The 27,539-nt window shown below is 37.0% G+C and overlaps 2 protein-coding genes across 2 annotated transcripts in view; both read left to right on the top strand.

Moving 5' to 3' along the window:
- The first annotated feature begins 17,623 nt into the window (after positions 1 to 17,623).
- Positions 17,624 to 18,880, top strand: LOC145989279 (uncharacterized). Its single transcript, XM_083124605.1, has one exon. It carries the CDS (start codon positions 17,703 to 17,705, stop codon positions 18,825 to 18,827), a length of 1,125 nt encoding a protein of 374 aa, XP_082980731.1. The 5' UTR covers positions 17,624 to 17,702; the 3' UTR covers positions 18,828 to 18,880.
- Positions 18,881 to 22,608: 3,728 nt separating this feature from the next.
- Positions 22,609 to 27,539, top strand: part of LOC145988631 (uncharacterized) — a 64,671-nt gene continuing 59,740 nt past the window's right edge. Inside the window, exon 1 of the mRNA XM_083123662.1 lies at positions 22,609 to 23,075. The gene's annotated coding sequence lies outside the window, so the exon portion shown is untranslated. The remainder of the gene's footprint in view (positions 23,076 to 27,539) is intronic.

Below are 27,539 nucleotides of genomic sequence, written 5' to 3'. Positions count from 1 at the left end.
CAATAAATCAACAGCAAAAATTACATAAATTGTCTCTCAAATGTGCACGCTCCCTTTTCTCAAAACAGTTGTTCATGCATTTAAAACAAAATCAATTCAGACAAGTCCTATTTATCTGTCTAGTAATCTACAATACATTATAAAAAAGAACCATATGTTGTGAGTGAAGGGGCAAATAAAATTTTTGGATCCAATTTTTTGCTGGCAGAAATCAATGTTGATTTAATAGGGCACAAATAATTTCACGGGATGCCAATGCACATGGCACAGTGGTTCGGATCCCACTTTAAACTGGGATAATATAAACTGTCCAGTCCCGATTAGCCTTCCTGTGCATAAAGTGGACTTGAACCACAAATAAATCAATCAATTTTACAACTTTTTTTCATTTAGATCGTTTGTCGATCAGGACTGACTCCCATCGCACCCTAGCTATGGTTATCAACTTGATAAGACTAAGAAAAGCAGGAATTGCGAGCGAAGCGATGAAGAAAATTTTACAAAAGTATTTTTATTTGCATAAAATGTGAAGTTGTGGGCAGCACTTGCTTCCGGCAGGTACACTTGGCTGACAATGTTTGCCCCTCCCCCTTGCCCCCTAGAATTCCATCCAAGGTTGGAGGGGCATTGCCCCCTGTGGTTGCGCCACTGTTACAATTTCACATAATCACACTCGAAATACATCTACAAACACAATTCACAGATGTTACGAGATGTACTAATCTACTAAAAATTGTAAATTGTCAAACTCAAATTTACCTAATCAATATTCTTTCTTCTTTCAGATTGTTCTGGAAAGGACAGTAACAAAGTAAATGGATTGAGAGAACTGTTCTATTTTTCACACAGCTTTCGTTGCCTTCCTAGATAAAAATTAAAGCTCAACTATGAAAAACTTGCCTCAGGTTATGTATAAATACATGTATAATTTGAATAGGATTTGGATTAATAAAAGTTGGAATTTTTCACGTCTATGGAGAAAAACTCAAGTACAATTCACGCATAATTCCCGGAGCCAATAATTCACGCATAATTTCCAGAATTCAAGGAATTCCCAGTGAGTAGCCACCCTGTCATATCTCTGGCTGAAAATTCCTGGGATAGAGTATAGGCATTGCCAGTGGATCACTGGCAAACTCTGCAAGTCTTTCTTTTAATAAGCACTAAATTTGTGATAATTTTCTCATTCATGTCTAAGCAACATTTTCCTCAAAAGGGAAGTCATGATTCATGATTTTGTTTTGAGAAGCATGTATCCACAGTGCTTAACTAATTATGAACTGCTATTTTAATGGATTCATCCGGACAAGTGGCTTAAGACAATGTTTGAAACCTCACACAGTTCTCTGGCACGAATCATTACATACAATTCTGCTGAATGTGTAAAAGATGAGAAATTTAACTAACCTGTTTTTGTTTCCAAAAATCAACATACAAATGGCAAGAATCATCATCAGCTATACTTCTGCTCATTTTGTGTAGAAAGTTACAAGTCAATGATTTTATTTAAACTGTTCAATGCACTACAGTTTTCAAATGACTTACCTGAAAGTAAAAGCAAAATCATGTTAAATACTTTCACAACTATTGTGTTAAAACATTAAGCGACATAAAACATAAGCGACTAGTTGAGTATAATCTATCACAAACTAACAAATGCATATACTACAGACTAATTTACCCCTTCATAGAATATGTCATATGGCATAATAGAATGGGGGCTATAATAATACTGATAGAATACTAAGGCTTCAAAAGAGAGTACTCAAAATAATGTACAAACTGGACTGTATGGCATCTTGCAAAGAATTATTCAGGAAGAAACAAACAATGACAGTATACTCTTCTATACATCTACATGTCAATAAAGTCTAAATACTACGAACTTGACCTGAAATAGCCAAATATACAACCACAACACAAGGAGAAAAGATAATTCTTACCAAAAACAGCAAGGACTCGTTATCTAAAAAAAAAATCACCAATGAATAATAATAAAATAAAAAAATACAAGCACTAAAAAATTACTTGACATAGAAATCTGGCTACAGTCTTGCAGAATTCATGGAAGATGACAATATAATTTAGAAGCATGCACAATCAGTATTGCTCAATTTGGATACACTTCACATGTAACTTTCATGAAAGAGGCGCATACAGCCTTCCTGCCTGAAAGTCCAATGTAATAAACAAAATAAAATGTGTTTTTTTATTTTTATTATTTTAATTATGTAATACCATTGTACTAAAAGAATGTGTATTTTTGGGTTTTGTTTTACTGATGTAATAACTATATACTATTCTGTATCTTAACGTTTTCAATGTCCTTTTAACCAAGGCCAAGCATAACATATGGCACATAGAAACCTAAGGAATAGATTTAGATTTATTTCATCCATGAATCACATTTGCATTTTCATGCATAAAGCAACAGAAATGCATACAGGAAGGAACAAGAGCTGCCATGAGAATGTAGTGCAGTCTCATAAAAAGCTGTTAGTAAATCAAATGAAATCTCTGTTGGGTTGTATTTGGGAAAGCAGAGCAAATTGCACTTGTTTGAGAGAATACCATAAATTTTCATGTTAACACATTGATCATCTTGTAGATTTTGAAGTACACTTAATGCATATTTATGTGGGTCAATTCTTAATTATTTTTTTTTTTTTTTTGGATTTGTATATTTCTTAATTAGTGCCACTTTTGTTAATTGTGATGAGGATGGATGCTGATAACATGAAGGGATATTACTCACAATGGTGGACCAATGTCAGACCAGATCTCGAACCTGGAACTGCCAATGGTGAGATCGTGAGTCCAGTACTCAATTTGCTTGGCTAGCAAGACAATTTATGTTTTATCTGCTCTCCGTGCTACAATAATGCTTCCTTTCAAGAGATTCAGTTTCAATATATTAAAAAAATATAAATTCTACACAAATATTTATCCTCATTAACTTACAGAAAGATTTCCCTTGTATATCACAACAGCCTTTTGAGGGTCAGGGCCTGCCATGCTACTTTTTCTTTAACAACACATAGTCAGTATACCATTCCTGCTCTACTGTCTTTGGCACCAAAGTTCAACACAATTGCTTTCCTCCCTAATCGTCCTTATGATACTGAATCAACATTAAAATTTCGAAGCTCCCATCAGGGATCAAACTTGGAACAACTCACACCTAAAGTGTGCAAGACATTCCGTTTCTATGGGAGCTCTTGCAGAAATATCTACGTTGTGGAAAGTATGTTGTAGGTATAAGTTAACACAGGAGCTGAATTAACAGAACATTGACCCCAAGCACCAAGGATGGAAGATCCAGCCTCTAGCTGAGCCACAATTTTCACAAAATTTCCAAATAATTATTATAAATATCGTCTGTGTATCATAAGTTGCTTCAAACATGGAATACAATAAGGTATTGTATAAAGTACCCTCTCTGTATAGCACAGCATGCAACTAAACATGAGTATGAACATTCTTTCTGCAATGCCTTCAGTTAAGCATCTATTTGGTTTCAATATGTAGATATATCTATAACTTGACCTGTATTCTACTTTAAGTGATGAAGAAAACAAAGCCTCATAGACCATGTTGTTTTTCTGAAGCAACATCAGGTGATAAAATTCAAAAGAAAGTAAATAAATTGTAAATCTTTATGTTGATGTGTTGAATAAAAGAATGACTGATGATCATTTGAAACTATGCTATTGTGATTTGTTCTGTCTTTCTTAGCAATGTGAAAGGAATAACAGTTGCAAGCCCTCACTTCTTGCTCTGGAGAAAAGAAACTTTAGCTCTCTTTATCTATCTTAGTGGCCAAGTACATCGATTGTCATTCATGACATCAGCAGTGAAGGTTCAGGGTTCAAGTCTAAGCCTGGGCATGGCTGTCCCTTTTTTAGTGTCTCATCATATGATATATTTCATTCCGTTCACCATTGTACAGTGGTTGTTTTCCACAATTTCATATATTCATCTTTCATCCCTATCATTGTGATTAGCATCAAGAGAAAGAAAATAATAATAAATTTTAAAAAAATCTGGAATTATAGTACAATGGTGTCATGTTTTTAAACAATTTTATAGTTACTGCAAAATTATTTTTATTTAAGTATAATACATGATTTTTAGCCCCCCTTCTTTTTGGTTGAAGTAGGGATGTTAGATTGGAATAAGTTTGGGTATTCATGATCTGTAAGCTGTGTTAATTTAATTAACAGTTTGGGTGATGAACAGGCATCAAACTGCCCAATTACAGGTTTCTGTTAGATATATTGCATTTAAATATAACAACAAAAAAGTGTCACATACACAAACGCAAGTGAACTGTTGGTTCTTTGTTCACACTATATTAAATTAATTAACGTATTGAGTTACAATATATTTAGACAACAAAATCTCATTTATTACTTATCAATTAAGTTATAAAATAAGGAATTTGTAGATGTGTACAAAAGAAAATAAATGTTTCACAGTGTCGAATTATTACAATGGATGAAAATCATTTTTTTTCTAACTGGAAAATTGTGTTCACATGGTTCAATAAGTATTCAATTAAGTGTATTACAGATTAATACAGATGTCCGAAATATTACCAATGCAAATTTACATTTCCTGAGTTCACAAAATTCTATATAACCATGCTGATTACACTGTCAATCTGTCACTGTACCTGCTATCCAGTCTCCCTTCTCAAACATTCAGGACCTTTGGTTCTTCCTTCTGTCTGGTACTTCAACCAATAAAATTTTCCTCCAGCTACAAGAGAGACAAAATGAGAGAAAAACAATTACAATATATTGCCAGTTTACTGCTTAAAAAGTGTAAAATATTTCCAAAATCATTTCTCTTTCAAAATAATTTAAAGGATGACAAATCATGCTTGTAGTTGATTCGATGTGATTTGATGTGATGTTTTTAAGTCCACTTTATGCACAGTAAGGCTAATCGGGACTGGACCTACAGTTTAAAGTGGGATCCGAACCACTATGTGCCTCCACAGGGTATCGAACCCTGGAGCCCTTGATTACAAGGCGTGTAGTTGTTTCGAGAATAAAAATTTAACTTCAAGAGTAATATTACATTCTAACCATAGGGAACCTGTACATAAAAATAACCTAAAAAATTGACACTATTCTTCAGTGGTGATGAAAGTTTGAAAGCAGCATGTTAACTGTGCAAGCTTGCTTTTGAATATGCATAGCAACATTGAAAGAAGTTGATTTTTTGTTCTACATAATGCCAAGTAAGAGCAAATTGCCTCTACTGTATTTGCAGGACTATTTAAAGTTTCTTTTTGAGTCCAATTTATGCACAGATAGTTTAATCGGGACTGGACCTATAATTCAGAAGTGGAATCCAAACCACCATGTGCCTTCACCACGTATCGAACATGGAGCCCCTTAATTACAAAGCAATGACGTTTATTATTATTATTATTATTATTACTTATAAATATAACGGGTTACAATTACAAGATGGGCAGCATAGAACTACCTAAGCAGTTTTTCTTCCTAGAAATGGTGAAATTTTTGTTATGCTTATAATCTAAGCCAAGTGCATTGTCACTGAATAACTGGCATGGTTTATCCAACTAAAAATAACATGACAATAAAACATAACAGTGTTTTTCAAACACTGTGAAGTGACACCAATTAATGAGGCTTAGTCAAGTGAGTGAGTGTTGTCTATATCAGAAATCATATATTTCAGGCTTCATATACACCAGTCAGGGTGCGAGGTAAGGATATTCCCTGGCCTGCCTTCAGTTTAATTTAGCAATAGATAAAGCAGTCCTAAAATACAATCTTTACAAAGTCTGTACAGTTTTTGGTTTCTGAAGATGACCTTCACATTTTAAGTAGAAACAACAACAACAAAAACTGATAGAAGCTTTTCAAGTCTGGAAGCAACAGCAATATGCAAGGGCTTGAAAGTAAACAGGTCTAAAGTAAAATATATGATAGTTGGAGCTCTACTTCTGGGTTGTAACTATACCATTGAAAATCAATTGGAGTGTTGCAATCCAGAATGTCCGTGACTGTACAATCGTCACCTCAGAAACCAAATTGCAGCTGTAGCAAAAATATCTTACTTTGGATTAAGGAGCACTTGAGGTTTCATCTTCTTTCTCACAAAAACCAAGAACAACTTTATGCAATACGCTGGTCCACCCTGTTCTGTCCAATGCATCTATGACACGGACAGTGTCAACAGAGGTGCAACCACGATTTTTTGTTTGGGGGGGGGGGGGCAAGTAGCAGGATAAACGTACCACTAATAATAATAATAATGTTATTAGTATCAAATTACTATTATTATTAATTTGCTTTATTTTACTTCGCTTCTTGTGCCACTTTTGGCTAATTTGCGAAGATGGGGATGAGTGATGATATGATGAAATTGATAAATGGACACTCGCAAACATCCATGCCCAAGTCGGGATTCGAACCTTTGGGACCAACATTATTATTATTAGTAGTAGTAGTAGTAGTGGTGGTGGTGGTAGTATCAAAGACATTATTTCCCTCGTAAATTATGCAAAAAGGGGGTAGAAGTTGGTGCTAAAGCATGTTTGCTCGAACAAACAATTTCAATTATTTTTTCAATATGTTCAATTTCACATTAATAATGGAAAACAAGCTCGCAAACTATTTTTGAAAGAGAGAAAATGCTTGATAAATGCATTACAAATATAATTATTTGTTACATTAACATGTATAACTTTCATGCACGATATAGGGTTCACATACATGCAACATGGAAATTTAGAATGCATTACAGAGAAGAATGATACATTGCGAGCAAAGCGAGCAAGAAAATTTTTGGATACAATTTTTTTGCAGGCTGTAATCAATATTGATTTAATAAGGTGCAAATAATTTCACGACACGCCAATTGATTCACTCTCTTACAACTATTGTACCTCGCCGATGGTGTAGTGGTAAGATCGTCGCCTTTTAATGAAGGGTTTGATACCCGGCGGAGGCACATGGCACAGTGGTTCGGATCCCACTTTAAACTGTAGGTCCAATCCCGATTAGCCTTTCATTGTGTAAAGTGGACTTAAAACCAAAAATCAATCTTACAACTTACTGCCGCCCCGTAGCTATGGTTCTGAACTTGATAAGACTAAGAAAAACAGGTATTGCGAGCGAAGTGAGCAAGAAAGTTTTACGAAAAGTATTTTTATTTGCATAAAATTTGAACTTGCTGGCGGTAATTGCTCCCTGCAGGTACACTTGGCCGTCAATGTTTGCCCCCTTGACCTCCCTAGAACTAGTTTCAGTCAAAATAGAATGAAAACACTTTTTAATACTTTCAAAAGAAAAGTGTCATACTAAATATTTGACCTTGAAGATGGGAAATAGAGGTAAAGGCTAAATATGAGACTAAAATAAAAACATTATGAAATGCATAAATAATCTACAGGTTAAACTGGGTAGAGCATCAAAGGAGGAGGATGGCAGAAAGTGAGATCTTGATATGATCCATATTTTTATGTGACGTCACCAGTAGAAGATATGTCACTAATGTATTTATTTTTGTAAAAGAAAGCTTAATTTCTTTGCTTTATATGTAATATTGCACCCTGTTTGTAATATATATCTTTTGTTTAATGTTTATTGTATTTTATGCTCTGTTATGAGTAGTTTAATGTATCTTCATGTTTGCAAGAGTGCACTATACGAATTTGTATTTCTAAAGATGTATAGATGTCAGTTTTGTTGATAGAATCCTTTTGTAGATACTGAATGATTCATCTGTACTTTAATCTGTGTTCTCGAAAATAGTTTAAAAGCGAGGATATCGCGTAAGAATCATCACACTTTTTCGCCACGGATCGACGAAGCTTTTAAACTTAAAAAGAACTCCTCGGTGTTGTGCATACATCTTGGTATGGTAGTTCGGGGCGCAAGCTAGGCCTATGTGATCATAGGTACGCCGATAGCCATGCATTAATGATATGCACAATACTGCAACCATTCTACGTCAAATAATAAAGTTAGCCTAAGGATTAATTTTGAAATAAAAGGCTAAAGAGCAAATATTGGCTCAGTTATCATTGCATATCTCTTGGTGTGGTAGTTCGGGGCGCAAGCTAGGTCTATGTGATCATAGGCTTGCCGATAGCCACGCATTGAGTTTATGCGTTTTAATTGAGTCAATTCATCGACAAAGCGAAATCCTCGCCCTCGTCTCAAGTATAGTTGCATTATAATTGCAATAAATAAAGAATAAAACTTTTCAGTTTATACATACGGCAGTAATGTGGTTTTATTTCTCTGTGCTGTGAATATTGTCTTTGCCTAACACTATCCCTGAGAGGAGTCTGTGTACTTCACCGAGTCTCATCGTTCACCGCCGAGTCTTATTAAGTTAATATTAATAGTAAAATAATACGACGCGTCTAAATAATTGTGCTTAGAACGTATCAATCTCAAGAACAGTAATTGATGACACTGCAGAGGGGTGGAGCATCATGTAATTGGAGTTAGAAACAGTTCTGTGGATGGCAACCAATATGCTCAGCAACTGTGTTTCTGAGCACTCTCCAAGCAGCACTGATCAAAATTTGGTCCAGGTCAAGTTAGCAGAGAAGGAGATTATCAAAGTTCTTCTGCATACAGTTTACAGTCTTCACCTCATTGTGCCATCTGGTTTCCAAATTTGCCAGTCACTTCCCCACTTGCTGTAAAAGTGCAGTGCTTCAATTTAGTGAAAGAGTTACAGAATCGGGTCTAGGAGTTCAATTGATATTGTATGCACCGAGTGGTACTGCCACTGAATCATCAGTTAGTAAAAGCAGAGCGTATAGAAGAGAAAGTGTGTGCACTTCGTTTTCTTCCCGTAAGCCAAGTGAATAGAGCGGTGCCCCACCGAAACACTGGCAGCACCTTCGCTTGCGACGACCGTCTTCTGCTTGCTGTGCGGCCGCGCTTTATGTAGACCGCTGTGTTTTGTTGTGCTAGAATAACATTGTGTACTTTTATTAATGACAACGTTGTTACGTTATTGAGTTTAGTGTCGTTAGATTTGTGATTGATCCATTGTGACTAGTTTGTGTTGTGTTCAACGCATTATTATTATGTTTGAGACAGCAGCGAGCGAAAACTACAAGATGCCTACATGTTTCGTGCCCGGCTGTAGATCTGGATATGACCGCTGTTCTTCAGGTAGTAGACATTTTTTTAAGGCCACCTAAACACAGTAATGGTTTCTCAAAATGGGAGAGTGCCATCCCTAGAAAAGATAAAAAACTAAGTCATAATTGCTATGTGTGTGATATTCATTTTTCCACTGACCTTTTAGTGAAAGTGGATTCGTTCATAGTGGATGGCGAAACAGTAGAAATTCCACGACGAAGGTGGAAATTAAAACCAGAAGCAGTTCCTCATATATTTCCTAATCTGCCCAAATACATCTCTAAGACAGTTAAGAAACTAAAATCTCCCATGAAAAGGCAATCCTTGCGGACAGATGATAATGTAGCAAGTACTCGTCGTAATGTATCATTAAGCTTATCAGTAGAGGATGATTTGCTTCACACTGCGGATGCTAGCAATACAAATAGCATTGCTAAAGAAAAACTTAAGAATCAGAAACGCAATTTAATTAGAACGCAGAATAAACTAAAGGTCGCACATACTAAAATAAATTTGCTTGAAAAAGGCGTTAAAGATGCTAAATTAAAGACAACGGTCACGCAGTCAAAACAGTTCGCGTCTCTTAGCAAAAATCAAAAAATTTTAATTGATACAATCTTAAAGAAATGCCAACTGAAAAGTAAGACAGGAATGAGATACAGTTCTGAGTTTATACTGGATTCTCTTCTATTAAAAATTAAGTCCCCAAGGGGTATAGACACTGTTTGCATCACAATTTGCTACCTTTGCCTTCTGAAGCTCACTTGAGAAAATTGGTGAAGGGTCTTAAATGTCCTTATGGCGTAAATTCCCATGCCATCGACGCTATAACACATTTTTTAGTGAAAAGAATTAGAATGAGCGTAGAGGAATGCCGAGTTTTGATGAAGTTAAACTTAGGGAAGCAATCCAGTTTAACTCGAATTCCTTAAAAATAGACGGCTTTGTTGATTTGGGAAATCTTACGCCAGACGAAAGCAAGAATCAATTAGCAAATCATGCTCTAGTTTTTATGTTTGTTCCTTTTCTGTATAATTGGATTCAACCCATAGCAGTATATGCTAGCAGGAATGCCACCCCTGGTGATATTCTCACAAAAATACTTATCCAGCTTATCATACATTTGGAAAAAGCAGGGGTCAGAATTATTGGTTTTACATCTGACGGTAGCCAATCTAACAAAAAGTTATGGAAATGCATAAGTGCAGGTGTACTATAATGGTGATATTGTTGATTATTCATTTTACAGAAAAGTGTATGAACATGATTCATCTACTGAATTTTTCGGTATGAAAGCTTGCTACAAAGTGACCTCTGCTCATTTGGATCCTAATTCATTCCAACCAATGAATGTAAGACTCGCAATGCAGTTGTTCAGCAGATCTGTGGCTAATGGAATAAAATTTTATCGGAGTATTAATGCAGAGGGGTTAGAAGGCAGTGAAACAACGGAAAATTTAACAAGGGACCTAAACTGCCTGGTTGACGCATTAAATTCATTCACTCCAGCACAGGCACTATATAAAGGATCAGAAGCACATACAACTTTAATAAAATGGAATGCTGTCCTTAGAAATAATCGAAATTCCTTCGCTTCAGAAAAAACTCGATAGAGTCCTTAAGAGTGACTTTAGATAGTACTTTAGAAGTGTCCGAATATTTGTGGAAGAACAATTACAAGTACGTTTTGACAGGAAAATTTAATCAAGATCCCCTAGAACGCCATTTTGGTATATTGCGGTCGTTCACTTGTGATGATCATCCCTCCACTGTGGATTTTCTGCACTGACATATGCTGCAATCAATTTACGTACCAGCAAAACTTGCTTTATTTTCGGGCGGAAACTGTGAATACAGGACTGAATCTCCTCTGACGTCTTTTGTTAATCAAATGCAAACTCTGGCAAGAGCAACCGAAAATAAAAATCTTTCGGTGAAGAAGCAAGCTGAAAATAAAATAAGGGAAAAAATTTCCATTGTTGAAGATGAAATTCAAATACCGGACTGGGAAAACAACATACCGAACTTAAATGAACAAAGTGTTGGTAAAGAATACTTGGTGTATCATTTGGCAGGATACATAGTGCGGTATATTTCAAAATTGACGGATTGTAAACTGTGTACAACTTTTCTGCACGGGAAACCAACTAATGTACCTGCCTCACTTACGTTAATTCAAGACTATGGTTCGGGCGACGGCTGTAAATACCTTACCTATGCATCGAAAAGTGTTTATGATGTGCTGTTACGAGTGGAAGAATTTGTTGCAGAAAAATTATCATGTGCTAATAGTTTATGGGGTGATATATTTTTGAGTGTTTGGACAATTTAAATATAATTGCTGTAAAAACTTCGCAATTAGGATGCTGTGAAGATCATGTGCTGCGTACGATACCTAAACTCGTATTTCACTATCTGAAATGTCGATTTTTCTTCCGCACCAAGGAGATAAGAAAGGAATTAAGTGCCTCGAAGACAGCAAAATCATCTCGGAAATTCTCCAAACTATCCAGCTGCTGAACTTTTCTCGAAATGTAAGTAACATGCATTTTTGTTTCTTATGTAGTTAGTTATGTAAGCAACGCGAGCATCTTCCGCGCCGTCTCAAACGTCACCACTGCCATCTAGGCGGTGGACCACGGCAACTCAGGGAGTGCGCACACTATTCCTTCTATACGCTCTGGTAAAAGTATGGGTGGTCAAGTCCATAGCTAGTGATGGCCAGTATTTCCAATATTGAGAATTTATTTGTAAATTTTGTCTTATACAGAGCTTTTGAACCTCTCTGGTAAGAGTGAGTCTTGGGTTACTTCTTCATGGGTCAAGCCTCATTCATTTTATTCCCATTTAGATGATGAAGTAGTTTGTCACAATCATGGGCATGCAAAAGGAGGTCGAATGTGCTAATAGACAGAAGCCACCACTGCCCTCTGCTAAAAAAATTGTCAGATATGGTCTGAATTGAGTAGATATGATCTTGTGTCTGTCTTCTTGATTGGAATGCTGCGTGCTTCTCTTCGAAATCTGGTTCTAGGAAACTCCAGTATTCTTAAAAGTATATTTGTGGAGAATAGGCATCTTCAAAGTCTTAGGGAGACAACCCCAAAAGAAAAATCCAGCCCTGGATGTGGAGAGCTATAAGATTTCCCCACCAGACACCTTGTCGCTGGGATAATCGCCCACACAGGATTACTAACTGATTCACAGAAACTCAACATACCTTGGAAGTGCTGGACAGAATTTAAGATGACGAATATGTAGGGACAAGGAACTGAGAATAGGATCTTGGAATGAAAGAACAATAAATGAGGAGATGGAAATGATATCAAAATACTAGCATTGAGTGAAGTTAAAAAGAAAGGAAATTGAGAGAAGATTCTGGATAAGAGCTGTATATACTCTGGGATCCAAATAATTAATAGAGCAAAAGATTGAGTCTGAGTAGTTTAGCTGCTGTGATGAAAGAGATCAGAAAGTGACCTGCTGCTAGAATCATGACCATAGATGTTGACCTAGAGAAGCCAATAACAATAAAAACAGGTGTAAGCCCCCACAGAGAATGTAAATTTATCACACATTGGATTTTTCTATTCCAGAGAATAGTAGAAAAGATCGAGAAAAGAAAGACAGACATTACCATCATGGGAGACAAATCGAAGAGTGGATAATAACTGGAGAAATGGACAAGGAGTATTTGTACATTTTGGAGGGAAAAAGATCAAAAATTAAAATGGGCAAAACTACTCGACTGCTCTGTAGTATAATACGATGGAAATAGAGAACTCATACTTCAAACACAACAGAATCAACCAAATTACTTTCGAAGGATATGGGAAAAAAAAGCATGTCCTGCACCGTGGCCGTGCGGTCTAAGGCGTCAGGCTTTGGGCTCGGGCTACGGGATGTGTGCAGTTTTGAATCTCCTGGGGGAAGCGTAACAACTTTTGCCCTGAGGTTTCAGCCAGTGTATGAGACAGGTGGCCATTCACCATCATGAGGAAATTGATGAGCTAAGAATGAAAAGTGTAACCCGGTCATGTACAACGACTGGGGGTTCATTATGCTGACCACAGGTCACCCGGCAACTGGTTGGATGATTGCCCACCTCTGTTGAGGCATGTGGGAGTGAGGCCGGCAGTCGGTAGGTACGCCCTGGCCCTCACGGCTGATGCGCCACTGGTTATGTTTAAGGAAGAAAAGCATAAACGATTATATTAAATTCCAAAATGGCATGAGAAAATATTTTCAGAGTTATACATGGGGCAGAAGGAAAAACAGACCACCACGGTTATTAGTTATCAGTGTTCGATCGAAAAAAGAAAAACAGCGAATTCAAGTGCAAGACTAAAAGAGTTAGAAACTCCTAAAAGCAGAGGAAGCAAAATAATACAAAATAGTTTTAAGGGGGGAAAATAAATGCCTCATAAATAGAGTAGTTATATAGTGACACAGAACAAACTCGACACAACAGAAACAAATTACGTTAAAACCAGCAGAGGCAGTGTAAAAATAATAGAATTACGTCAATTTCAATACACAGGACAAGATGGTGGAATGAGTAAAGAATTCAGTGAATGAACAGAAATAAGCCTACGTTAAAACATCTACTCCACTGAAGTATGAAGAATACAAAAAGAAAAGGAATGAAGTCAAGCAGATTTTCAAAGAAGCAAAGGAACTTGAGTAGAATTGGTGATGAAGTACAGGAAATCTTCAGGCAAGATAAAAATAAATTATGGATGGTGATCAAGAACATAAGTGGAAAATATGGTAAGGGAGTTAGGAGCATACGGAATAAGAATAACGAATTGGAAAATGAAGCGGGAACAGTTTGAAGACAGTACTTTGAACAAAAGTTTATGAAGAAAGAAAGAGTAGTGTCTAAAAAAGATAATGAAGCATGTACAAAGGAAGATAATATCGAAGGAGACATAATAGATGCAGAAGAGCAAGATACGATTAAAAGAATGAGAAACGGAAGAGCTGCAGGATGGGACGAAATATAAATATATAAAGTTCAATCAACAGCTTTTCTTTCTAAATGAAGTTGCCTGTGACATAATGAATATTATTCAAAGTAACAAATGTTTGAATATCTTAATAATTCAAGAATTCATTAGTTCATTCATTGTTTTCTGCCTAATTGGCAGGTTTTCACTGCAATCCAGCTTTCCCTATTCTCTGCCTTACGCTTCGTAATAGCATACGACCCAGATAATTTAATATCATCCATAAGCTGATATCTCTTTCTTCCACGGACTTTTCCTCCTTCAACCATTCCCTCCAAGGCATCCCTTAGCAGGCAGTTCCTTCTTAGACACTGTCCTAACCAGTTTCTTTTCCTCTTCTTGATGGTCTCGAGTATAGTCAAAGAAGAAATATAAATAAATATTATATATATATATATATATATATATATATATATATATATATATATATATATATATATATATATATATATATATAGAAGGTTGCTACAGAAGAAGAAGCCTATAGTCAAAGAAGAAGAAGAAGATTGTAGCAAAAGAAGTAGTCCATATATGAATGCATAAGAGGTTGCTACAGAAGAAGAAGTCTGTAGTCAAAGAAGAAGAAGCATGTAATCAAAGAAGAAGAAGACTGTAATCAAAGTAGTTTATAGAAGGAAATTTGGAACACGAAACGATATATAGAAATTGTAAAGAATTGATTAAGTGTGTGAATTGTATATAGAACGTGTTTTTCAGAATATATGATTGATTACTCCTTCTGTAGTGGGAAATTATCGTGTTTCCTTTCTCAAACTTTAAATTGTTGTTCAGGTTTAATTGAACCGAGTTATCTCATGAAACTACCCCTGTGCTAAGCTGGCAAGTGTCTATGTACCCGAAAGTATGGGCATTACACATATATGGCGACCAACGTGTGGGCTCGACGAAAGTTAAATCCTGAGAACAGCATTAAGAATTTGAGGTTGGAAGGAAAATAAGTCACAATGGCAACCAAAAAGTATACTTGTTGTCAAGAAGAAGGAAACGAGGAAGAGTGTAAAATATGCGAAGGAATGAAACACTGGTCATGTGAAGGAATCAGAAAGGAGAAATATGCGACAATATGTGAAAGAGGAGAAGGATATGAATGTAAGGAATGTAGAAAGATGAAATCAAAGGAAATGGAAGAAAAGAAAGAAGAAAATAGTATGATGGAGATGTTGCGAAAAATGATGATGATGATAGAAGATAACGGCAGAATGATAGAAGATAAACACAGAGAAATGATGGAAATCAGTAAACAAAATAGAAAAGTATTCGGAAGAAGGTTGAACCTAGAATCGTTAGAAAAGGGTAGAAGTGATGTTCCTACGGAAACCGAAGAAGAAGAATCCGAGGAGAAATTTGGCATTAAAAGGCAAAGCATTGTAGTTAATGAAAGTTATGCTGTATATAATGAAGAATACTACGGAAGCATAAAGGGAAATGCTTTATATTAAATGAATAAAAATAAAGTTAAAAGTAACGACGATGAACATAAAGTATCAGTTGAAGAAAGTATAAATGAACATGCTGAAGAAGAAATAAAAAAAAGATAAATTTAAAGGAAACGACGACGAATATAAAGCATCAGTGGAAGAAATACAGGCCAAAGTTGACGAATGCCAAGGTATCTCTGAAGAGAAAAAGGAAGAGTTGGAATGCATTCTAGAAAAACGTAGAGACAACTTTAGTCAACGCCCAGGGTTAACCGACGTATATGAATAAAATTGAAGAAGATACTGATAAACCAAGGGTATCTAGACAGTACTCTATACCTTTCTTGAAAAGAAGAGAAATAGAGAAAGAAATGCAGAAATTGATCGAATAGGAAAGTATAGAAGATTCCAATAGTGTGTATGTCAGTCTAAAGCATGTGGTTGACAAGTCTGATGAAGGGGTAAGATTTGTGAAGAAAAAAGATGTCAAAGTCATACAAGAAAAGAAAGAAAAAGAAGAACAACTTTGGACTTTTAAGAAAACATGTCAACTGGAAATTTTGAAACAGAAGAGTGAAGATGGAAAATTGTAAGAAAATGATCAAAGCTAGGAAAATTTTCCATGGTCTACCATTGATGTTCGAGCGAAAAATTTTCATCCCAAGGAGGGGGATTTTGTGTTACACACCCGAACGCAAAGATTAGTTATACAGCGGACGATAGATGGCAGCGCGCGGAAAAAATGAAAGAACGTTGATTATTGGAATAACGAGCGAGGAAAACATATGAAAGTAATTGTAAATAGTAAAGTTAATTATAAATGTTTAATCTGTGAATGTGTAACTATAATGAATTGAATCGAGGCGTCAGAACTAAAGGATCGCCATTAATATCGTATATGTTGGCAGGAAAAGTAAAGCCAAATTACAAGTATGATTCTGGGTCTTTATTGTTTAACGGGAACGAGCTTTTCGGTTAGACCTTTTGCTTGTTTGTCCTGTGATGGTGCCAAGTTCTCGGCAGCCCCCAAGCACTTTCGTGTAGCGCATTTATCGCAGCTCCGAGTCGAGGTTGAGCGCGGGATCGGCGGCGCCCTTCGATTACCCCTTCTGGTTGATTTAAGCGGTGGCGCAGTGCTTCTAGCAGCGACCCGAAGGAGGGGCTTTAGATCTTTGGGTAGACGCTTAAAAAGAGATAAATATAGAAGATTTTTACAGAAGAAGCCTGTAGCCAAAGAAGAAATATATATATATATATATATATATATATATATATATATATATATGAATATAGAAGGTTGCTACAGAAGAAGAAGCCTGCAGTCAAAGAAGAAGCTTGTAGCCGAAGGAGAAATATATGACTATAGAAGGTTGCTACAGAAGAAGAAGACTGTAGTCAAAGAAGAAGCTTGTAGCCAAAGAAGTAATATATATATGAATATAGAAGGTTGCTACAGAAGAAGACTGTAGTCAAAGAAGAAGCTTGTAGCAAAAGAAGAAGTTCATATATGGATGCATAAGGTTGCTACAGAAGAAGTAGTCTGTAGTCAAAGAAGAAGAAGCATGTAAACAAAGAGGAAGAAAACTGTAATCAAAGAAGTTTGTAGAAGGAAATTTGGAACACGAAACGATATATAGAAATTGTAAAGAATTGATTAAGTGTGTGAATTGTATATAGAACGTGTTTTTCAGAATATATGATTGATTACTCCTTCTGTAGTGGGAAATTATCGTGTTTCCTTTCTCAAACTTTAAATTGTTGTTCAGGTTTAATTGCCCCGAGTTATCTCATGAATCTACTACCTCTGCGCTAAGCTGGCAGGTATCTATGTACCCGAAAGGTGCGTGGCACCCTCCATAGCTTTCGACCGAAAATACAAAAAATAGAATTTCCAAGTCCATTCTTTGGCCGGAACCACTGTAGGTTACATTAGGTTAGATAAAAATAAGAACAAGCAGAAAATTCACATTGTTTCATATCCAAGGCAGCTAATTCATTGTTAGTACCAAAACCCTTAATTCGGGTACAAATATGTATTCAGTTAAATTGTAAAATGTCATAATGGTACCAGGTAAATTCAGTGGTTGATTCCTGACGATGAATCCATGGGGGAAGAAAATTATTTTGAGCTTCTAGGGATTGCTGCTTCGTCAAATGAAACAAACTGTTCAAATTCTCGATCGAACAAGTTTGATGAACTTCCAGAATGTGTGCAAGAGCTTCTGGAAGGTCTAAATGTTTCTGGAAACTCCACAGTTTCTCTAGATTCTAGGCCAGACTGGTTAGACATGGACAAATTCACGAAGGGGCAGAAATTTGCTCTGAAACACTGGGGAGGATTATGTTTTGGGAACATGCTAATGCTGCTTCTTGGGTTGAGTTTCCGACGATTGCTAGAACCTCTCATCTTCACAGGGAAATCCGATAGTTCTTACAAGGCGTTCAAGAGGTACTTGGCAACAGTGAGTATACTTTATTCTTGGTATCGAGGTAACATTTGGGATGCTGGTGATCCAGCGCGGAAGAATATCGACACAGTGAGAACCATGCACAATCATGTTTTGAGTAGAATGAGCTCGATTTCACCTTGTGAGTTGAGAAGTAAGGTAGCCCTGGACGGTTGTGGTGATGAGTGGTGTGTCGACGATGACTTCCTGGATGAATTCAGAAGCTGTTCGCTGGGAGTGCCAAATGATTATGATTTCGATACTGGCGTGGGAGGAATGTTCATCACCCAATTTGACCTGGCAGTCACTCAGCTAGCGTTCATCGCACCACTGGTTCAGCACCCGAACGCTTTTGGTGCACTCGGTGCAAGTGCCGAAGAACTGGAAGGCTTCGTGCACTTCTGGAGATGCGTCGGCTACCTCCTGGGAATTGAGGATAGGTTCAACGTGTGTCGTGGGAGCGTAGAACTTGCTCGGAACATAGCCGAACACGTGTCCAAGCGCTGGGTAACGCCATGTTTCCTTCGGATGGAGCCAGACGCAGAGCATATGAGTCGCTGCATGGTGAAAGGGTTAGGATATGTCGCGCCGGAGCTACCGTTTAACACTGCACTGGTTTATGTCTGCTGGGTGCAAGGTATCGGGACAGAGAAATTGCTCAAGTATCTGACATGGAGCGAGTGGTTGTGTTACTTCGCATTGCGTTTTGTATTCGGATATTTGGTGTATGTCCCTGGTGTTAGAAAAGTGATCAACTGTGTTGTTAGAAAGGCTGTGGCTTGAGCCAACGGTGCAAGCTTTACTGGCTTGTATTTAGCTGTCAATTAAACATAAATTTGCTATGTTTTCTTGGAAGATTTAGTTTTAAAATATCTCATATGGTTCAGTTTTTCTTCTCTACTATGGTGTAACGCAGCATCAAATAAATGAATGGGAAACGAAATATCCAGAGTGGTATTTGAAAGAAGACTGAGAGGGAATTTCACTCCCTTTTCTGCGTCCCCCCTCTAGTTGCTAATATTTGGCATCGGGGGTGGAATATATAATTTACATAGTATCACATTGTAAGAGTGGTTATTGGACCTTCACTTCTATACCCAAAACTGGAAACATTTCAAGTACCACACTGAAAATTTCCACTGGCTTTATACCGTTTTGACTACAAATTAAGGATTTTCTCGAAACCTTCAGAAAACTTTAATGATAGCACTATTCTCCAGCAGAATACAAGCTCGCATAATTATTCGGACACCCATTTTAAGCCATTTCTGACTTTTAGAAAAGTAAATCAAAATTGTAAATCTTCCATAGATTAAGTATGCCTTATGACAACAACGTTAAAAATTGCTGACCTATGTTGTCGTAGTCCGAAAATTTGCTTCAACATAATTATTTGGAGGGCAGTTGTGAAGCATATAATAAATGTGTTTCAATAAGATGAGAACATAAAGAGGAAATGGCTTCAAATCCTGTCTAACCTAACCAAGGAAAGCCAGTCAGTAAGGTAAAAGGTAAAGTTCCCCGTGCATATAGCACCGTGCCATGAAGGCACATTTAGGGGATGTGGGGGTAAGGTCCCCCACATTCTTGATCTAGGATGTTTTGGAGGTGATGTGGTCAGCACCACGTTCTGGCCGCCTTTACCCATTCAAGACAGGGTTGCCCCCAGGTAGCCATTGATTTGAGGCTGGATGATTCCCAGAGCCGCTTTATGTGGGGACAAGGCCGGAAAAATTCCGACCTACCCCGGGAATCGAACCCGGATCTCCCGCGTGGTAGTCAGACACCCTACCGACTAGAAAGCCAGTCAGTGCGTTCATAAATTATGTGGAAATTATGTCCGAGAGGAAAGGATAAGACAACATCTCTTCTGTAACAAGACAACAAAAGGGGAAACTTAGGCAATGGCGCAACCACAGGGGGGACGGGGTCATTGCCCCCCCAACCTTGGACGGAAATGAGTTCTAGAGGGGCAAACATTGACGGCCAAGATTACTTGCAGGGGGGAATTACTGCCAACAACTTCAAATTTTATGCAAATAGAAATAATTTTCTTGGTCTTATAAAGTTCAGAAAAGTAGCTAGGGGGCGGCGGGAGTCGGCCCAGGGCGCCGAACGATCTAAATGAAAATAAGTTTTAATATTGATTTATAGATTTGTGGTTTTAAGTCCACTTTACACACAGAAAGGATAATCGGGACTGGTCCTACAGTTTAAAGTTGGATCCGAACCACTGTGCCTCCACCGGGTATCGAACCCGGGAGCCCTTGATCACAAGGCGACGATGTTACCATTACACCATCGGGGAGGCACAAAAGTTGTAAAAGAGAGAATGCATTGGCGTTCCGTGAAATTATTATCACCCTATTAAGTCAATATTGATTTCAGCCAGCAAATAAAATTGGATCCAAACATTTTCTACCTCGCTCCGCTCGCAATATTTCATTCTTCTCTGTAATGCATTGTAAATTACCAGACAGAGAAATAAGACTTGTCTTAATTGATTTTGTTTTAAATGCATGAACAATTGTTTTGAGAAAAGGGAGCGTGCACATTTGAGATACAATTTATGTAATTTTTTCTGTTGGTTTATTGAGAGATGGATGAAGTATAATGTATTTAAATACGTAATATATGTTGTATGTATTAAAGAAACTTTGAATACGTACACAATTTAGTGTCCACGTCGCATGTTGCATATATGTGAAACATATATCGTGCATGAAAGTTATACATGTTAATGTAAAAAAGAATTATATTTAGAATGCATTTATCAAGCATTTTCTTTCTTTCAAAAATAGTTTGCGTGTGTGTTTTCCATTACTAATGTCTAATTGAAAGCGTTGAAAAAATAAATCAAATCTTTTGTTCGAACACAAATTCTTTAGCACCAACATCTACCCTCTTTTGGCATAATTTTCAAGGGTAATAACATCTTTGATACTACCACTACTACTACTACTACTACTACTACTACTACTACTACTAATAATAATAATAATAATAATGTTGATCCTGGGTTCGAATTCCGGCTTGGGGATGGATGTTTGTGAGTGTCCATTCATCAATTTCATCATCCCCATGTTCGCAAATAACCAAAAGTGGCACAAGAAGCGAAGTAAAATAAAGGAAATCAATAATGTTAATAATAATAATGTTATAATAATAACATTATTATTGGTACGACTATTATAGTACTTGCCCCCCCCCCCCAGACAAAAATTCATGGTTGCGCCTCTGAACTTAGGACAGACTGCGAAATGCCGCAAATTAAAGAGAGTACGGAATTTGATATCATCAAACACTTCATCACGCAAGATCCGACTTTGAACATCAGGCTCCTTCATACATGGCACCTAAGAATGAGTTTTCTCAAAGGTAAGAATCTGAGATCGTGAGAAAGGTGAAGAAATACTACAAATTATATGCTCCAAAAAATTGCATCGGAAATGGTGATTGCAGTTGGAAAGAAGGTTCACCCCGAAGAGAGCTACAGAAAGTCACTTTCCTCTGTCGCATGGCCCGACAACCCAACAAAAAGACTGAAGTTCATACAGGAACTACGAACGTAACTACTGGTAACACTCAGTATACCAAATTGAAATATAGTTTGTCCACAACAAATTTACATTTTCTTACTCTCTTTTTTTCCCCTTTGTTCAAAAACCTACTTTTAGTGCACTACTATAAAAATGTTGATTTTTCCAGAAACACATGCGACAGAGGAAAGTTAATTTCCGTAGCTCTCTTCGGGGTAAAGGCAGTAAATTCCCCTGATATTTCCTTGACTTTTCCAGAAGAGTCAATTCCCTGATTCTAGGTTTTCCAGACTGGTAGACGCCTTGCTTTCTTTCTCTCTCCTATATTTATTCCTTTGCTTTCTCTTTCATTGTCTCTATCCTTTTTCCTCTTCTATTTATTTCTCTCTATCTCTCTCTCTCTCTGTGTGTGTGTGTGTGTGTGCGCGCGTATGCCTTCTTCTATTTGTATTCTGATTTCTGCACGTTCTCCCTTTATTTATTTATTTATATCTCTCTATTCATTTGTTTCTTCTTTTTCATTGCATTTCCCTCTATTATCTATCATCCTCTTTCAATCTTTTCATTTGATTTACTCCCTTCCTTACACAATATCTCACCTTGAAAATTTTCAACGGTCTGCATGATCTCTGGTTTCGACTTACAAGGGAAGTTATCTAAGTGTCCCCCTCCAATTTCCATGAAACTTGGCAGGTGTATAGAGGGGCCCAAGGGAAGAAATACGTGTTTTTTGCTTCGGCTAAAAAACTATCCTATTAACAATCACCTATAGACACGCCACTACTCATTGAGCAAAACCGTTCACTGAAACGCAATGTAGCATTACGTAGCACTGTAAGTTCATTGCGCTTGTGTTTACACGTGAAGAGCGATGCGAGCGTAGCGAAAATTCACGAAACAAACACGCCAACACAAGAGAAATGCGGCATGGCAAGGTCTTTCTTACCTTAGGATATTAACCTTGACTCGAGACCAGTCTGCAATTTTAACCTCTTTCTTTTCGTCTCTTTACCTAAGATATTTGTCTGCGGAACTGCAACATTATGAAACTACGCAGGAAAACATTATAAATAATACTTTTTAAACTTATTTACATACTCGTTCGCATCGACGATGTTGTTTTTAAACAGCAAAATAAGCGGAAACGGTTGAGAAATGTGTACCGCAGCAATTGAAGAAATGTGCAATGTTGAGGGAGCTTCGGTACGCATGCGCAACTCTCAGCACACGGATCGATGTGTTGTAAAAAAAAGAAAATAAGCGAGGCAAAGTGGAATGGTATCTGCCGGCTTTTGTATCAAAGAGACACTGATCCGTCAAGTCACACGAGGTGCACAAGGGAAAACCTTTAATTACAAGAGTGTGGCTTTCCAATCTTATGTTATTCAACAGAAATTCACACCATGGATTTTGTGAACTACTTCAGCGCTAACGGTATGGATGCTTGATGTGCAAGGGCAACAGCTTAGGATAAAACTCAAGGCGCATAAAGGTTAGTAAAATAAATATTAGCAATTTGCCTCGCATTCTAACTTACTAGTAATATGATTCAGTATTATCTCTTCAACCATTGAGAGGCAGATTTTCCTAACTTATTGTGTATTTGTACACCGTGAGATTATAGCTCTACCAGTACTGGAATGTGACAACCCGAATTTTAATGTATTCAACAAAGTTCAAGAAGTTTTAACTCGCTAAAGCATATTCCATCCCACGAAATAAGTTATATTATTTACACAAAAGATGAAACTTGCAAAGGTATTGATTTATTACAAGGTATACTGTATGTGCATCGTTACGTACCCACAAAGCAGAAGTTCTATTTTCATATTCTAAATAAGGCATGCATGTTTTATTGTTCCGTCTGTTTCACAATTTACCATTCGTCCTCGACGTCGCGATTTTAGCTGTTACGGTACCGCGGGCCCAAATAATTTAAGATAAAATTGTTATTTTCCGCCAATCTTTGTACACAATATTGAAATAAGTGTGTTGAACGCATTGCTAGTTCTAGTTTTAAACTCTAGGTTATCTAGCGTTTTTATTAAAATTCTATATAATACGCAGTTCCGAATTTAAAAGTGTCGCGCGACTCTAGGCCAACGTTAAGTTTTCCCCCCTCCCCCCGCCCACAGACTATTTTCTGGGAATGTCTTGTCGGTTGAGTGGATGTGGATAAGTGAAGAATTAGTTCAGATTAAATTAACGTAGCTAATTTTCACAATTAGGCTAACCAAGACAGACATGATACAACATAGGATGGAAGGAACCGGGCAAGAATTTGGAAGGTAGTTTCCTAGCGTTCGTTAAAAGTTCCGTACACAGAAAAAATGATTTGTTTGAATTAACAAAACACGTTTGGTTAAGCCTTTTGTTAACTATAAACAACAACCATAACAAAAGTTGGTAGCCTTTACTAAATATGGTAATTTTCACTATTTTGGTAACTAAGAAAATGTGCACGATTTGGTTCTGGTGAGCAGTAATGCCTTGGTCGCCTATTTAAATAGAATATTTGGTTACCATAAACTATTTTTTGGTTATTCCAAAAAAAAACTTTTTTCTCTGTAAAACAGCAATTTCCTGGAAAGAGTAAAGAAAATCACGACAATTCCACTTAAGGTGGAACAACCCATCTTTCGACATGAGGTTCTACGCAACGAGAATTTGTTTGTGTACAAAGGTTTGAAACAGGCAACTGCATTCTTCCAGTCCGTTTGTAGGATCTCAAATACAAACAAGGGTAATAAAAGAACATACATGGCTGTGATTCTAAAAGGATTTCGGAAATCGAAAATGTGTTTGAAAACCGAAAACCAATGTGCAAGGAGTGGCTTTAGAAAAGAACAACCTAGAAAAAATAAGAAATCATGCAGGTAAAAAAGCAAAAACAGTGTGACAAAATATTTATTTCAGTGTTGACAGTGCATGTTATTTTTAGTACTTCGCAGACTTAAATCATTTGCAACTGTTCTAGATTAAATTCTAGAAATCATAATTAAGAAAAATAAACATTGTATTGTTGTAATTGAATGCATAAATGCAACAGAAGGCCCATCCATGAATTATTTTCTAAAATTGCCTCTTGTAGTTAGATAGAAAAGTCAAGTAACAATAAAAACAAATTGCTAACACTAAGTCCCCCCCCCCCGGGCCCCCAAAGTTCTCTGACGTACTCCTTCTAGCGACACCTTCGCAGGCTCCCTCGTCTCTCAGGACGACACGCGAATTGAAGCTTGTTTTAAGTGCACGTTATACTCAGAAAAGTTACTCGGGACTGGACCTACAGTTTAAAGTGAATTCCACAAAAGACTTGGTTCAAGTTAGGCTATCCCAGAAGACGTTTAACTGTATTTCAATTTATTTTTCGTCACTTTCCCAACTCTCTAGATGATGATGAAATAATACACACAATAAAAATTCCATGGCTTGCCCAGGATTCGAACCTAGGACCTCTGGCGTTGTAGCGCGTTACGCAACCACAACGCTGGAGTCGCGCTATGGAGTCTGATTGCCACGCAGGGGACACGGGTTCGTCTCCCTGATCTCAGGTGTTCAGCAGCCTCTTGTCATTGGGTGACTGCAAAGGCAAAGTTTGTTTCAAGTTCACTTTATGAACAGATAGGCTAATCGGGACTGGACCTACAGTTTAAAGTTGGATTCGAAGCAGTGTGTGCTTCCTCCGGGATCGACCGCTGCACCCCTTGATTACAAGTCGACAACGTTACCACCACCACGCCATCGAAAAGGCTGTCAAGAGGTAGAACAGTGACTAGGCTTACCAACCGTCCCGGAATGTCCGGGATTCTCCCAGAATCGAACCCACTCTCCCGGTCTGGAGGAAAAACTTCGTTATCTCCCGGAATGACGAGATTTAATATTATTATACGTATTTATTATAGGGCTGAGCCGATACCAGTTTGAACCAATACCCGATATCTATACTCTCAATGATATCGATACTTGAAAATTGTAATAATTAAAAGTTGTTCAAAATATCGATTAATATTTGCTTGTAACTATTTCACTACAATCGTACGCATCAATTTACCAAGACTCCACCAAAATCTCGCGCTTCATTTTTGCGGAGCTCGTGAAGGACCAAAATGCCGAGAAAGTATCGGCTGGTATCGGTAGATGAATTTCAACCGATACTTTCCGATACCGATACATCGGCATCGGCTCAGCCCTAATTTATTATTATTGTTTTCTTTTGATATGCCTTTGCAGAGTAAAGAAATTTGTTATTTCAAATCATACCATTAAACTTCACAATATTGCAATGAATTCTCGGGGGGGTTTATTGTTAAGTACGTGGGAGGAGGGACAAATAGTTTAAACACAAAGAATCTACCGAAGAACTGCAGAAAACGAAAAGAAATTCATTGTTGTGACAAAGTCTGGAGATTTATTTATTTATTAATAATATATTATTATTACAGCTATTATAATTATTATTACTGCTATTATTATTGTTTTATTTTTGTTATTATTATTACATTACTATTACTAATGTTTTTTTTAAATTACATACATTTCTAATTTCCATATTCTGGATATATACAATTTGCATAACTATATCCTTAACATTAATTCATGTACGGCAAAAACCAGTTTTCTATAGTTAGATAATCAGTTTAAAATAGACTGTTAGCTTAAATGTAAGTCTACTTCAAATTATAATAATAATAGTTGCTATAACTTACGGCCTGTAAGTCACAGAAAACAATAACTTTTGTTATAAAATACCTCTACAATTTCAGCATTCGAATTACATTAACTATTTCCAGAAATCTCATGGGGGGAAATGCCCCCTCCTTGCGGGCGCCCATGCTTCCAAAACATTTTAATAAAAAGGGTTTGAAGGTTGTAAAGAAATCACCCGGAATTTTATTCTCTGTAGTTGGCAAGCCTAACAGTGACGTAAAATTAGTTTAATAGAAAAGCAGAACTTAGTTTGTTTTTTCATTATCTTTTGCTTTTTACCGTTGCCAATTAGTTCTAAGATGACATCATTGGATATCACTGATTTAACTCAGTAGTTAACGCATCTTGAATGTGGACAGATCTTCCAGTGATGGATCAGTAACACGAGCAGAAACCCATAATGTGACGTGGGTAGCAAATTCCGAAATATTTCGAAGAAACCCGAATATCTCGACTTCAAAGTAAGGACTTACTATAGTCATTATAAAATATGATTCAAAGCATAGATTCTTCACTGAATCCGCTAACTATAGCCTACGAGAACAGGACAAAGAACATAGAAGGAATTATTGAGGCACTGAAAACTTGGAAATCTCTTTTTTTACGGTAGATAAATTTTGCAAGAAGCTCCGTGAGAAACAAGGTGAGATCATTCGTCTACCGAAACGTAAGTCGATGGCGAATAAATTTCAAGGGCACGGCAATCGGGTCTCAGGGTCACGACAGGTTTTTCCTTACTGCGTCACGCTACCTCGAAACGCTAATTATTATGCAAGGAGTAAGGGGGAATAAGACATACATTAAAATGTGCATCCCTAATTTGGTATTTGTTGCCCAAGCAAGACTTGCTACTTGCTCCTTTTCGCGAATTAGGATGTCTGTCTAGATCTTGGTCTCTTCTCGAGCTTGAAAAATAATTGACCAAACCAGAAAATAAAAGTTTCAGCCCCCCCCCCCCCCACCCAAAGAGTTGTTTGCATTTAAGAGATCTGTCAAACTTACTACTTGAAATTCTTAAGGGTATTTCACTGAGGTGCAACCTCAAATTTCTGTCGGCGGGAGGCAAGTACCAGGATTAACGTAACAACAATAATAATAACATTATTATTATTATTAGTAGTAGTATGAAAGATATTATTATCCTCGTAAATTACAGAAAAAAGGGATAGAAGTCGGTGGTAAAGCATTTGTGTTGGAACAAACTATTTGAATTTGTTTTTCAAAAGATTCAATTTCACATTAATAATGG

The sequence above is a fragment of the Lepisma saccharinum genome, chromosome 6 (assembly GCF_977018435.1).
Source record: "Lepisma saccharinum chromosome 6, izLepSacc3.1, whole genome shotgun sequence".
Classification (NCBI taxonomy): domain Eukaryota; kingdom Metazoa; phylum Arthropoda; class Insecta; order Zygentoma; family Lepismatidae; genus Lepisma; species Lepisma saccharinum.
This window is presented reverse-complemented; position numbering and strand designations above follow the sequence as displayed.